This window comes from Rhinolophus ferrumequinum, chromosome 2, assembly GCF_004115265.2.
Source record: "Rhinolophus ferrumequinum isolate MPI-CBG mRhiFer1 chromosome 2, mRhiFer1_v1.p, whole genome shotgun sequence".
Taxonomy (NCBI): domain Eukaryota; kingdom Metazoa; phylum Chordata; class Mammalia; order Chiroptera; family Rhinolophidae; genus Rhinolophus; species Rhinolophus ferrumequinum.
In genome coordinates, this window is record NC_046285.1 from 8,675,806 (window position 1) to 8,690,692 (window position 14,887).

General features: G+C 41.3%; 1 protein-coding gene across 1 annotated transcript in view; it reads right to left on the reverse strand.

Moving 5' to 3' along the window:
- The window catches only part of WWTR1 (WW domain containing transcription regulator 1), a 131,878-nt gene that overhangs the window by 44,593 nt on the left and 72,398 nt on the right, over positions 1–14,887 (reverse strand). The window contains exon 3 of the mRNA XM_033132018.1: positions 11,656–11,792. Within this exon, the coding sequence (XP_032987909.1) occupies positions 11,656–11,792 (137 nt within the window). The remainder of the gene's footprint in view (positions 1–11,655; positions 11,793–14,887) is intronic.

Below are 14,887 nucleotides of genomic sequence, written 5' to 3' on the forward strand. Positions count from 1 at the left end.
ACTCTTTCAAAGGTTCACAAAACCCAAAAAAGCAGCATCTGCCTTTGGCGTGTCCCATCTCTGGCTGAGCAGCCCTAAACATGGCACTAGCGACAGCCAGCCTTGGTTCAGGGCTCTTCTTCAGGCTATGGGGAGCCCCTCTGGAATTTTCAGGGGTTTACGCCTTCAGAGGCCTGACTCTAACCAAATGTTGGCAAGAAAAGTTCAAGGCAGGCTTACAATACTTACCCTGTGAATTTAGACAATACAGTTCAATAATCTGGATCCCAAACCATAACGTTTCCTCTAGTTTTTGAAGTTTACCTGGTATGATCGGGGTCAAAACTTTCTGGAAAGTGGCTTCGGTGTTCATATACCCAATACTCAGGTGTACCAACACCAATAAGTGCCAAAGTAACAAATACCAATGGCACAATTAATGTCCATTTTGGACAAAGAATCCAGTCAAAAAGTTGGTGAGCATCTTTGGAGTTCTTTTCAAGTGACTGAAGTTAAAGACTGAACATCTGAGTGGGTTTTTGCCATTTATTATGATAGCATTCTCCAATCACAGTGCTAACACACACAATTCTATTGTGGTTCCTGTACCTGGCTGATAACAAAGTCATCTGGGCACATGAAAATAGCACCTCTGCCCAGACCCGACCCGACATCATCTGAAACAGGATTTCCCAGGGGAGGGGCTTAGGCAGTATTCCTCCTATCGGCAGCCCATGATTGTTCTTTGGGGAGCAATCAGACCACTGGATTCTGAAGATGTACGTCTGTTCCAAGGGATCTGACTAGTGTTAGAGATGAACCCCCACTTGGAGAAACACTGACCTCAGAGACCAGGGAATGACTTCTTTGCCACAGGCAGACTTGGTCAACTGCAAAAGCTTACTATTCATGGTTCTGTCTATATTGCACACAGGGGCTACAGCTTTCTTCCTAACACAACATCTTCCTCTCCCACCATAAAAAGCTCAAGGCACCAGCTGGTTCTTTTTTTTTTTCCTTTTAGATATTATAAAAGAAATATAATCATATTACAGAAAAGTAAAGAGAATCATCCCAGTCCAAAAGTTTTACCATATCTCCGGTGAAGATGGTAGAGTAGGTAAACGCTCTGCTTACCTACTCTCATGACCACATCAAAATTACAATAAAACCACAGAAAAACCATCGTTGAGAATCGCCAGAAGTCTAGCTGAACAGAAGTCCTGTAACTTAGGACATACAGAAGAAGTCACCTCAAGACTGTGAGGAGGGGAGGAGATGCAGAGCGGTACCACACCTGCATGTGACTAAATCAGGAGGGATATCTCAGCTGCAGAGGTGCCCGCCACCTCAGAGGAGCAAGGTATCCTAGCCCACACCAGGCTCCCCAGCCCAGTGTGCCAATGTCGGGGAGAGAAATCCCCGTAATTTCTGGTTGTGAAAACCAGTGGAAATTGTTGGTGAGCAAGATGAGGGCTGCTGCAGTCTCAGGGGCTCCTGTTAAAGGGACCACACCCATACTTGCTGACAGAATCACTCACTCTGAGCTCCAGCACTGGGGCAGCAGCTTGCAAGGTGTCAGGGACATACGGGGAAGAACTGAGTTGTCTGGCTTCAGGGAGAGGGCTGGAGGAGCAGCTTTCTCCCTGGTGGATAAGCTAGGGGAAGCCATTGTCTATTTGTTGAGCCCTCCCCCTCCTGGAGTGCAGATGCAGGCAGCCACCATATCTGAGTCTCTATCAACCTGGACTATCCCAATCTGCTGATTCCTGGAGACCCCACCCCATGTAACTTGCAGGCCCACTCAAGCCCCTTCCAGTGGCTTTTCTGTACAAATGGCCTACCTGGGCTCATGCTGTGGACTTACCTAAAATCTCTCAAAGGTTCACAAAACCCAAACAAGCAGCATCTGCCTTTGGCGTGTCCTATATCTCTGGCTGAGCAGCCCTAAACATGACACTAACAACAGCCAGCCTCAGTTCAGGGCTTGGACTCTCGAGGCACCTCCAAGCACAGCACAGGCAGCAGCCATCTGCAGCTTGCTTTGTGGGTCATGCCAGGTGGCTCCAGGCAGGGCACAGGCTGCATCTGAACTTGGTCTGCAGTGGATCCCCTCCCAGGAGGGCCCAGGGCTGGCACACCCGGGAGTCACCTTCTGACTGAGCCAAAGCATCACCTGGCCACCTCCAAGGAGACACACCCAAAGGGCAGACTGGGAAGACATCAGAGCCCTGCTAAAGTGAATCCTGCTTCATAGGGTAAGCCCCTGCACCACAAATCCTCCATTGTAGTCAAGTTGAGTCCTCACAACCAATGAGCCTGAGGGTTGATCCCTCCCACTGACAGGGAAACAGCAACAAAGACCCAACTACAACAGGAAGGCACACACAGCCTATACAAAGAGCTAGCGGAAGCTTGGAGCACCCAGTTTTGGTAATCAGAGAGACTGTGACACTAAGCCCCAGAGCACACCTAGTACATACGGCCACTCTATTAAGACCAGAAGACACAGCAGCCCTATGAAATACATTGAAACAAAACAGGGAGGCAGCCAAAATGGAGAGACAAAGAAACATGTCCCGAATGAAAGAACAGACAAAACTCCAGAAAAAGGACTAAACAAAATGGAGAGAAGCAATCTACCAGGGGCAGAGTTCAAAACATTCCTTGTAAGGACGCTCAGTGATCTCAGGGAGAACTTTAACACAGAGACAGAAAACATAAAAATGGAGATAGAAAACATAAAAATCAATCAGAAATAAAGAATACAATAACTGAAATTAAGAATACAGTAGAGGGAATCCACAGTAGATTAGATGAAGCAGAGCACTGAATCAGCAATTTAGAAGATAAGGTAGCAAAAAACACCCAAACAGAGCAGCAAAAAGAAAAAAGAATCCAAAAATCAAGGACCGTTTAAGGGGAACTCTGGGACAACATCAAGCATACCAACATTTGCATCATAGGGGTACCAGAAGGAGGAGAGAGCAAGGAACTGAAAACCTATTTGAAGAAATAATGATGGAAAACTTCCCTAACTGGTGAAGGAAATGGATATTCAAGCCCAGGAAGCACAGAGAGTTCCAAAAAAGATGAACCCAAACAGGCCCACAACAAGATATATCATAATTAAAATGCTAAAAGTTAAAGACAAAGAATCTTTAAAACAGCAAGAGAAAAGCAGTTAGTTACCTATAGGGGAGCTCCCATAATATTATCAACTGATTTCTCAACAGAAACTGTATACAGGCCAGAAAGGATTGGCATGAAATATTCAAAGTGATGAAAGGCAAGGACCTACAACCACGCTTAATCTACCCAGCAAAGCTATCATTTAGAATAGAAGGACAGATAAACAGCTTCCCTGACAAGAAAAAGCTGTAGGAGTTCATCACCACCAAACCAGTATTACAAGGAATCTTAGAGGGACTTCTTAAGATGAAAAAAAAAGATGAAAAATGTAAATAATAAAATGGCAATAACTACATATCTATCAAAAATTCCTTTATAGTAAGTGGATTAAATGCTCCAATCAAAAGACATAGGGTGGGCCAGGCCGGTGGCTCAGGCGGTTGGAGCTCCGTGCTCCTAACGCCGAAGGCTGCCAGTTCGATTCCCACATGAGCCAGGGGGCTCTCAACCACAAGGTTGCCGGTTTGACTCCCGCAAGGGATTGTGTGCTGTGCCCCCTGCAACTAACAACAGCAACTGGACCTGGAGCTGAACAGTGCCCTCCACAATTAAGATTGAAAGGACAACAACTTGACTTGGAAAAAGTCCTGGAAATACACACTGTTCCCCAATAAAGTCCTATTCCCCTTCCCCAATAAAATCTTTTAAAAAAAAAAATAAATAAATAAATAAAATAAAGTAAGTCTCATGTAGATTAAAAAAAAAAAAAGACATAGGGTGGCTGAATGGATAAGAAAACAAGACCCTTACATATGCTGCCTACAAAAGACTCACTTCATATCAAAAGACACACACAGACTGAAAGCAAAGGGATAGAAAAACGTATTTCACGAAAATGGAAAAAAATAAAATCTGGGGTAGCAATACTTATACCAGACAAAACAGACTTTAAAACAAAGGCTGTAAAAAGAGACAAAGAAGGACCTAGTAATCCCACTTATGGGTATTTATCCAAAGAAACCCAAAATGCTACTATGAGGGGATGTGTGCATCTATATGTTCATTGAAGCATTATTTACAATAGCCAAGATATGAAGGCAATCTGGGTGCCCCTGAATGGATGAATGGATAAAAAGGAGTGTGTGAGTGTGTGTGTGTGTGTGTGTGTGTGTGTGTGTGTGTGTGTGATGGAATATTATTCTGCCATAAAAAAGAATGAAATCTTGCCATCTGCAACAAAATGGATGGACCTAGAGGGTACTGTGCTGAGTGTAGTAAGTCAGACAAAGACAAATGCCATGTGATTTCACTTATAAGGGGAATCTGAAGAACAGAATGAACAAACAAACAAAGTGGAAACAAACTCATAGATACAGAGAACATTTTGATGGTTGCCAGATGGGAGGAGGGGTTGGTTGGGAACAGGTGAAAAGGGCGAAGGGATTAAGAAGTACAAACTGGTTGTTACGCAGTAGTCATAGGGTATAGTATCATATCTAGTTTTGGTGTCAGGTGGATACTAGATTTACCGGGGTGATAGATGGGATGGGGGTTGGAGGGTAGGATGAAAAAGGTGAAGGGGTTAAGAAGTACAAATTGGTAGCTACAAAACAGTCATGCGGATGTAAACTAAAGCACAGGGAGTATAGTCAATAACATGGTGATAACTATGTATAGTGCCAGGTGGGTACTAGACTAGTCAGAGGGATCACTTCTTAAATTATATAAATGTCTAAACACTATGCTATGCTTCTGATATCAACTGTAATTGAAAAATTAGAAAAGGTGGGGGGAAGATACAGTGGAATAAGAAGTTCAAATTTCCAGGTATAAAACAAGTAAGTCATGGGGATGTAATATATACCTCATAGGAAATACAGTCAATAATGTTGTGATAGCATTGCACGGTGTCAGATGGTCGCTGGACTTATCACGGTGATCACTTCTTTAGGTATATAAATGTTGAGTATTTATGGTATACACCTGAAGCTAGTGATATTGTATGTCAGCTATATTTTAATAAAAATCTTTAAAAAATAAAAAGTCTTACTATAATCACTATCAACATTTAAAAATACAGAATTGATTTACTCAATACATTTATTCTACAAAATGGTGCACCTGAGATGCACAGTGCACTTGGGTAAGGGCTAGAAATACACAGATGGAGAGCAAAATCTTGTGGGGAAAAAACAATGCGAGCAGTCTTTTTAAAAAACTAAAATTATAACCATAGCGTAAGCAATTTTTCCTGCTTTATACAATTAGACTGACATAAACAGTTTTCCATGTGCCACATAATCCTTATAACTATTATTTCAATAGTTAAAAATACATTTATTTTCATATTGCAGGCATTTAATTGGGAGGGGGGGTTAAAATATAAATAATACATATTTGTGTACAGTTTTCCAAAGTATTCATCTACTTATTCATCTAGTAACCATTCAGGAATTTTATCTTGGAGAATCTTTTCTTAGGAAAATTGTGGCTTCCAACATTTTTAATGTCTCTTGAGACTTCTTATCAAAGAGGAGATTTTCTAACTAAATTTCTAAATTTCACATAATAAAACCTATGTCTTCATCACCTAAATTTAATATATCAAGATAAATGAATACTGATCTAGATAAAAGATTCATGCATATTAAGATAAATGGAATAGGCCAGGAAAACACAACATTCATATCTTTATAGACCATTATACCTTATTTTATTGCACAAGAGGAATTGAATCAGTTGATTTAATCATTTGTTTTGAGCACCCATTTCACATATTCCTTAAAAGCCTTAAAAGAAAGGAACTGTAATGAATCTCTTCTGAAAACCCAAAGAGAAGTCTTCAATGATGTTGATTAAACAGAGTAAATTCTGACAATAGTGGCTTCCTCCAAATCTAAGAAAATCATATTGATTTCCTATGGAGTTTAGAAAACCATTGTGTTTTTTTTTAATCAAGGAAAAAAACACCTTTCTAACCAGAATCTTCTCCCTTTTCTGTGTCTACGACTCTTCCTTCCCTTCCATAAACACTCACTTTTCACCAACCCCAATCCTACCTAACCCCCTCACCTCCACCCTCCTCCATAAAGTATGGAGGTTTTCAATTTGCCTTTGGGTTTATGTGTGTATGTGCTAGTGCACTTCAGGCTAATTTATCCTGCAGAAACCACAAAGTTCAAAAAGTAGTAAGAACATCAGAGCTGGAAAAATCACAGTAGCCAGATGTGTCTCCCATGAGCTCACCACATAAATTCGATTAGGAAAACAAAAATCACTAGGAAAAGAAAAAAATAAGAGGTCGTATACATAAATCTGACATTTAGCAAACTTTCAGGATACCTTTCTACATGCTTTAAGTAACACTAGATTGAGGGGTCCCTTTAGCTATTTTACTTGCTTTTGATAAAATGGTTTTAAGTGCCTCTGTACTCTTCCTAGAGGGAAGAATGAGCCAACTTAGCAAATGAGCACAGACAAGATTTTCCATCTTGTCTTGAAAAGCATGCCCTGCAGAAAAGAAAAACCCACACATATGTTTGCAATTTGAAGTACAGATCAAGACAGACCTGGAGGACTTAGACTCTGGCCCAGTGGATGGCACATCTTCAAAGGGGGGTAGTGTGTGTGTGTGCGCGTGTGTGCGCGCTATTTTAAAAATGCCTATAGCATTAAAAATATACTCTGGCTGCACTTTACCAAAAGTTTCTAAACCAGCAAGAGCTGGTGAAGTTGTTATATAGTCTTTATTTTTCCTGTCCTGTCTGGAAGGATACTGGCACCCTCAGTCAGGGCCTCACTCTAGCAAAGAGATCGTTAACGTGTGACAGGAGCCCAGCCACGCAAACCCTGGTTTATGATCGCTAAGATAATCACAGACAAGGCAAAACTGCATGTCACTTTCTCTTGGCAACAAAACTGTAAAATATAGGGCTATGCTAAATTGCTGCATGATTTCAGCTCGCCTGCTTTCCCCAAACCCCCCGTGAACGACGGGCAGTGAAGAAGCCGGGTCACCAGCGCTGTCCTCTTCATCCCCTCACAGTTGCTGTCTGGGGTTACAGCTCATTTTCACAATGTGTAAGCAAAAGTGCCCAAACGGGGAGAAAACTTGCAGGAACAAAAGTTGCAGGAATGGTGGCTGAGAAAGGAGCACACACAGGCTCTGCCTTCAGTACATGGGGGACAGAAAAATGAGGGGACACGAGGCCACCAGCTAACAGTGAGTTATAACAATGTATCTCTCAGGGGCCGTCTCTATTCCAGGGACCAAGGCATAGCCTCTAACGACTCACAACTGTGTGAGGCGGGTGCTCTCATTACAGATAAGGAAGATGAGACTCAGAGAAGTTAAACAACTACCGCGACCAGTCTCTAACCCAAGAGAAAGTCAGTTCTGACTTCAATTTCTTCCCATCAACTGCCAAACAAAAAGGTCCCCTGCCCTGCACCCACCCCTATCACCACCCTAATACCCTACCTGATTTCTTTAGCAGACTCCCATCTTCCCCAAGCCTAGTGTCCTATGTATTATAACAGGGCCTGTGTAGAGTCTTTGTTTTTTGTTTGTTTTGTTTTTGTTTCATTTTTTTTTAACTCCCTAAAAAAAATTACTGGTTATTAATAGTAATTAATCATACCAACAGCCCACTTAAAGGATATGGGATCCTATCTGGTTTGTGGTATGAAACAAATCAACTTTCACATGTGTAGTAATTTTCCTTCCTACAAGGAAAGTGTTACATGAAAGTGAAGATTCCAAACAAATTTTCAGCCCTCAAGCGATAGGCTTCCACCCAGTGGTAATCTCTCCTCTTTAGTATCTAAAGTCCTCCAAGGTCTTCCTTTCTTCTTCCATTCACTATCTCTGGGCACTCAGACTCAGAAGTCACTAATCTGCGCAGACAGAATCAAAGGATAAACAACATGATTTGCTAAATATGAAAACAACAATTTCAGTTAAAAACTAGACAAAACCGGACGGAAATGGTTATTTGAAATAAGGTGCAAAAAGTTTTTCTTACATTTTTACCCTGCAGAGTCTCTAATTCAGTTTACTGAGGCATTTGAAAAGTCAGTGAGTTTAGATACAGAACAAATCTGCCATCCGACAGACATGCCTTTTCACTGGATACTGATGCAGGCTGAAAAAAGTATGCTCCGTTTTTACAAAGTCACTCATAAGTCACTTTAAGTAATAGGTTCTCTTCTCGGAATTAAACTCTGGATTGATTTACAAGCCACATTTCAGGAAGGGACCGGGACTGAAACACTTCCACCAGAGGGCGCTATCCTCACTGAAAGGAATAAACATTGTTCCTAATTTAAAGCCCTCTACACTGTAACCAGCCCAAAATAAATCTTTTTTTTTCTTGAGAGCTTTTAGAATGAAAAAATGAAAATGTCTTCAAGCCTAACATTTTATAATTAAATAATATATAAAACTTTTCTTTCCACAAATAATGATGATATTAAGAATAAACACTTATTTATAGCTTATTGTGTACCTGGCACGGATATATATAAACTCATATACATAATCTCATACTATAAAAATAATCCTCATTTTACATATGGGGAAACTGAGGTACAATTAAGTAACTGAGTTACCCAGCTAGTAACAGGCAGAGCCAGGATTGAAATTCTGACAGTCTGCCCCCCCAAGTCGGTGTACCTAACGTACAGAAAAACATGGAATCCCAACAAAAGGAGATTTATTGCTGAATATATTTAGCTACGTGACTGATTAAATCACAGCTCTAGAATTACATTAAATGAGGTTATAAAAGGTACAAATTCTACAATGTGATAGTCATGTCATTAACTGTATTTTAACATCATTTTCACATATACATAAATATCTCCCAGTGAAGGGGACATATCACTTAAGTTCACTTATTTGTCTGCTACATTCCTTTGAAAAGACCAATGTTCTAGATTTAAGAAGAAGTAGGAGGAGGAGAAGGAAGAGGAGGATGTGCTCTGGTCAAAAGATAAAAAGAAGAAAAAAACTGCAGTTGATGTAAGCAGACATAGTAATTTGAATCATATTCAAAATACTGATGATATATATATATATGTTTATATATGCTAATATATATGACCAGTATATTATATATAACACACATAAAAAAACTGATGTATACCTCTTTCTGAAATAGTGAAAATACCATATTTTACATCTTAAAAAAAAAAAAAGAGGAAGAAAAGAATCTGCTCCTTATATTTTTAAAGATTGATAATAAAGAGTATAAACTACAGGCAGACCTATAGGTTGAAATTAAATATTCTGAGTAAATCACTTATTATTAGGACCAGATTGTGACTCTCTAAATTATCCCCATCTGTGGAGCTTACTTTGCATTCCCCGTTACATTTCCATCTATGGGACACATCTGTGATTCTCTATAGGTTAGTAGCACACTTTGCCATGGGCAAATACTCAGATAGTGTTGGAAAAACCCCAGAATGTGTGCCTTGAGAAATTTACTGCCCCAATTTATTACAAATCTGGAAAGTAAGATATTTTATTCAACCACAGGTAAACTTGTTTCAGACATTCAGATTACAATTTCTTTAGATATACTATACCAGCAATTGGGCTTTTGGTATGGTGTGTGTGTGTGTGTGTGTGTGTGCAGGCAGATTCACATGTGCCTTCAGTATCAAGTTTCAAGCATTTAAGGTCCTTTTGCAGTCACATCCTACTTATTGCACAATTTTTAAAAATTAACTCGTGTTTTGTGTACTAGCAACACACTACTATCTAAATACCCATCAGATGGGGGCCAGTTAAATAAAATAATTATAGCATACCAATATGTTGGGTTATTAGGCAATTTTTTAAAAAGGATGAGGCAGCTCGATATGTACGGATATAGAAGTGGAAAAAGCAAGGTGTGGAACAGTGGGTATAATATGCTAGCATTTGTGTGAACGATTACATACATGTGACTGAAAACATTTGTTGCTCCAGCCAACATATAAGGAACAGAGGAATGGAGATCAGAGGAAGATTTACTTTTTGAACACCTCTTTGAAAAAGTGTTTGCATTTATTTTAACCAGGTCCATAAAAGATTTTTTCCAATTATAATTCAATATAAAGTTAATACTTTAATAATCAGTTTTTAGAATTTTTAATGAAAATTAAATGGTTAAAGAAACCTTGAAACTAATGATAGCTAATTTGTGGTTTCTTTACTACACTTGCATCTGCTTTCTACTTGAGCTCTTATATATTGGGGACAAATGACTCATGGGAAGTTTGGTTTACCACTGCTGGCAGAAGCATTGGTTGCATTTTCCTTGATCTGCCCTTTAGACAAGGAACACAACAGAGGTTACTCCAAGTTGTTTGCTTTTTGGATATGTTTTATATCTGCAAGCTTTAAAATGGTAGGTCCAGATTTCGTGGAAAAACAGACAATACATTTACTTGAAGTTGACTCGGGGTTACTTAAGTTCATATTCACTTTGACTAAGCCACAGTATGAGGGAAGGGTGTCTAGGAAAAAGGCTTCCATTTTTATCGTGCTCATTCCTGAAAATCCAACAGGAGATCCTTTTTACTCCCCAAAATTAACTATTCTGTGTATAGAGCAGTGTCTAGATATTTGTTTTAAATGGAAATGTTACATGAAAATGGCACCATCTTTTATAAAACTTTAAAATTGGCCCTCTTATTTTTAGCCTTTGGGGGCGGAGGAGAATGACTACAATAAAAGCTGATTAGTTCTATTGCTGTAGTGTATTAATTCACATCTGATTATCTCTACTGGGCAGAATTTTAGTTCTTTTGAAGTAAAATCAATTAGCAGAAAATAATCACTTTTCAAGTCTAAAATCGTATTTAAACATTCCAAACGAAGTGACAAGCGGGTCATACTATCCCAGGGCAGGTATGGGAAGAAGCCTCCTGCAGATTATATAATGGTTGAATACATTCTAAAATCAAACCAACCTCGGTTCAAACTCCAGCTCTGCTAGTCGCAAGCTGTGTGACTGAGAAAGTTTCTGCATCTATAAATGGGAATGCTATCACTTCTCATAGGGTTGTTGTAAGGATTTAATGCGATAAGGCAAGAAAACACCTACCCTGGTATCACTTACACATTATGGGAAAAAAAAAAAAAAAGAACACGGGAGGCATGGAAGAAGGGAGGGAGAAAAGGGAAGGGAAGGGATTTGAGGCCAGAATTGTACCTCTGACCGTCTCCGGGACCAAATTCACAGAGAAGGGGTCTGTGTCCTACTTGCTTTAATCTGGATGAAGACAGTAGGGCTACGTGATTTTTCAAAGAACTTCAATAAAGGCAATTGGAAGGGATGCCGGAACTGTAGGGTTAGGTAGCCTAACGTGAGCTGCACAGCAGAGGCCAAGACAGGAAGGCAAAGGTGGTGGAAAGGTAAGGCAGCCAAGAAGGAGGCAAAAACACTATGTGGGTGCCCGAGTAGGCCCCAAGGCAACCAGAGCTGCTCTGAGCTCCACAGCCTCTTGGTTGAACACTCATTTATTCTACTCCGAGTCAAAGCTTGGGCTTACCAAGATTTGGCTGAGACACGGCCATGGACCTCTGGGGTGCTGGTGTGGAAGTGGCAGCAGGGTGGAGGTTCATATGATTCAGGGGCTGATTCATCGCCTTCCTAGGATCTTGCCATGTGGTGATTTTTTCTATGTGACTAAAAGAAGGAAAACAATTATCTTTTTAATTGTCAGCATCATTCTCATTATCCCCATCACCAATAACAGCACAACAGTTAAATGACTTTGGCTCTCCTTCCCTTAGGATCTGCTTACAAGCAGCTGACACACTGCAGTTGTTTTCATCCAAGGTCAGGTCACTTACCCTCCATCCAAATTGGGCCACACTGGAGATTTTGCAGGTGACTCTGAACACAAACCTATGACTTAGCTGTCCCAGCTGCCCCTATGTGCAAAATCCCTCTTAGGGGTTTTCTGCCTTCCAGAGAACAGACAACCCCCTACGTACCTCCCCACAGCCCAAGGAGCCTGCATCCAGGATACCACACCATGGTGTGAACTCCTCTCTAGAAGCAGGGCCCTCCCACACTCTCCTGGCTCATGTAATTGACATAATGAGGTCACCTCCACCTGTCCTCAGCCAAAGACAGGGCCCTTGAAACCAACCTCATAAACAAGACATTACTGAGCTCTAACTAAGCTTAAGGCACAGTGAGGTCCATGTAGGTTAATACTTAAAACCCTCAAGAAGCTTATGTTCAAGGGAACAACTGTGTGTATGTAGCTGGAGAACGGAGAAGCAGGAACGAAGTATAGGAAGGCAAGTGCCAAATTATGGAGAAACCAAGATGCTGAGGCATGAAAGTTTCTGGGGGAGAAGACATGATTAGACTTATGGTCACATACAGTTTCCAGTATTTGTTATCAGGATTTAATCGCAGAGAAATTAGCACAACATAAATTTCTGCCCAGAGTTTCTGATGTATCCTTAGAAGGATGAGCTGGATTTCCAGCTTTGCCGACCTCCGTCTGAACCACATCACAAGTCATTCCGGGTGCCTTATAAACCCTGTGCCACTCCACAAGCTCTAGCTCTTTTGAGAGTTTATTATTTTTTTCTTTTAAAGATGAGCATATTCATCTGGTGCCACAACTTTGTTGTAGGAACTCTATCAGAGATCTTTCTATATTGATCAAAGACAATAAACTGATAGCAGAAGCTGAAGGCCAGCCCTCTGTTCTAGGCCTTACAACTAGACTTATCTCGCCCAAACCAATTGGCAACAATGTTAACCCCCCCAAGTCTCCCCCCACCCACACACACACACACACACACACACACACACACACACTACTGACCCTCCTAGATCCACAGGAAAAGGACAGTGATTGTTCTCTCTGTTAACACATCTGAATTTAAACAAAAATTGCCTCCTTTGGAAACCAATACGTATCACTCATTTTAACTGAAGTTGTATTTATCTTTTGCTTCTGTTCCTCACATTTGAATACTGCTACTGCTAAACCTCCTCTTCGGATTTCTTCATCCCATGCTGGAAGCTCAATAGCTTCCATGGGGAACTCATCCATTGTCTTGGCTGAAAATTTGGATGTTGTCCTAAGAAGGCCTTTAAATGAGTGTGATAAAAAAAAAAAGAAGAAGAAGAAGAAGAAGAAGAAGAAGAAGAAGAAGAAGAAGAAGAAGAAGAAGAAGAAGAAGAAAAGAGGTCAGCCTCAGTAAAGAAGGCAAAATTAAGTTTTGAACTGTTGAGTTTCACTACTATAGGAGCCATCCTCAGTCTTCAAAAAAAAATCATCGAAAATGAGAGGAATAAAATCAAAGAACTGGAACTATCTTGTTAAGAAAAAAAACCAAGGGGAGAGAAACTGAACTCAAGAGATCACAATCAATTCCCTAAGCATAAAAGGCATAAAACGAAAACTGAAAAAGAAACAATGGTCTTAGTTACACCTTCAATTGAACAACTGTCATTCTGCTTAAAGCTTCCATAAAATCCTCTTGTCAACTTTGGGTCTGGTGGAAACTCAGAGGGTTATCACAGGCCTTCAGAGTGAGGAAACAACTGATGAGGATGCCAGAGTCAAGCAAACTAGCTTTTTAGCGAAGTAATGAGAGCTGAGAAACCCTTTGACTGACTATTACTTCAGGACCCAGCCTATTAAAACTTGTTTTCCAAGGTCGGCATGTCCTACATAAATATTTTCCACTGTGGGACCAGCAGGAGAGGAATCCTTCTCTCTTTCATGAGGCTTTCTCAGCCCCTCTGACACCATGGCTGCTGCCCCTGTGTGAGTGCAGCCCTGGCGAGACAGAGTGATAGACACGGTACGGCAGAAGACACGAGGACACTGCTGTGGTCACTCAGCTACCACTCAGTGGTAGGGATAATTCAGGAGCCAGAGCGATACATTCCCAAACGTCGGTCCCCCATTCCACCATTCTGAACAAGTGGGCTGTGGCTCCCGGATCTGGGGAGAGCAGAAAGACCCACACCCCAAGTGGCAGACGAGCCCAGCTTGCCTACGGGCTGCCACCACGGCTGGCCAGCCGACATCCCCTGGGACAGACGGCAAGGCTTTCTGGACGAACACTCTGGCCCTCATTCCCACAGGTCTGACCCCAAAGATGTCCAACTCAGCCACGGCTGCAAGTCCCAGAACTCCCCCAGGACCCTGGGAGCCTCCGCAGCCCACCCTTGAAACTCCACACCCAGCCACGGCTTTTAAAGGAGTTTTGTTCCCAGATTTGTTCATTACAAGTGTCACTCACTGTATTCCCCAGAGACTCGAGTACAAGAGGGAGCCTTTCTTAAATGAGAGGTTCTCACTGCTCTGAAACAACTCTGAGAAGAAAGCCACTCAAATTCCCAGCCTCTGCAGACCAGGCGACAGGACATCACTCTGCCCTGAGGCTCGGCTTGTATGATGTCCAGAGTGGCCCCCAGTCTGAATGCCAAATGCAAGGGCGTTACTCACAAGAACTTAATACATGGCTGATGATATGCTCTGAAAACTAAATTCTCCTAGTGTTCAAATCATTTAGCACCCCTCACTCCATTCCCAAACGGAGGATAAGCCACTCACTCTTTCATGTTGCTGTCTCATCTCTGCTGCCTCTCTGAGTTCCTGAGTCATTTCCTTTCTCGTATTTCTCAGTGTAACCTTACTGTTTGCCAGAACCCACAGTTTAGCTCGATTAATCCCCACTTCCCTACTACTCCCACCTCCTTCCTGATTTCACTCCCTCGCTGAATCTACTTCAAGAAAATGT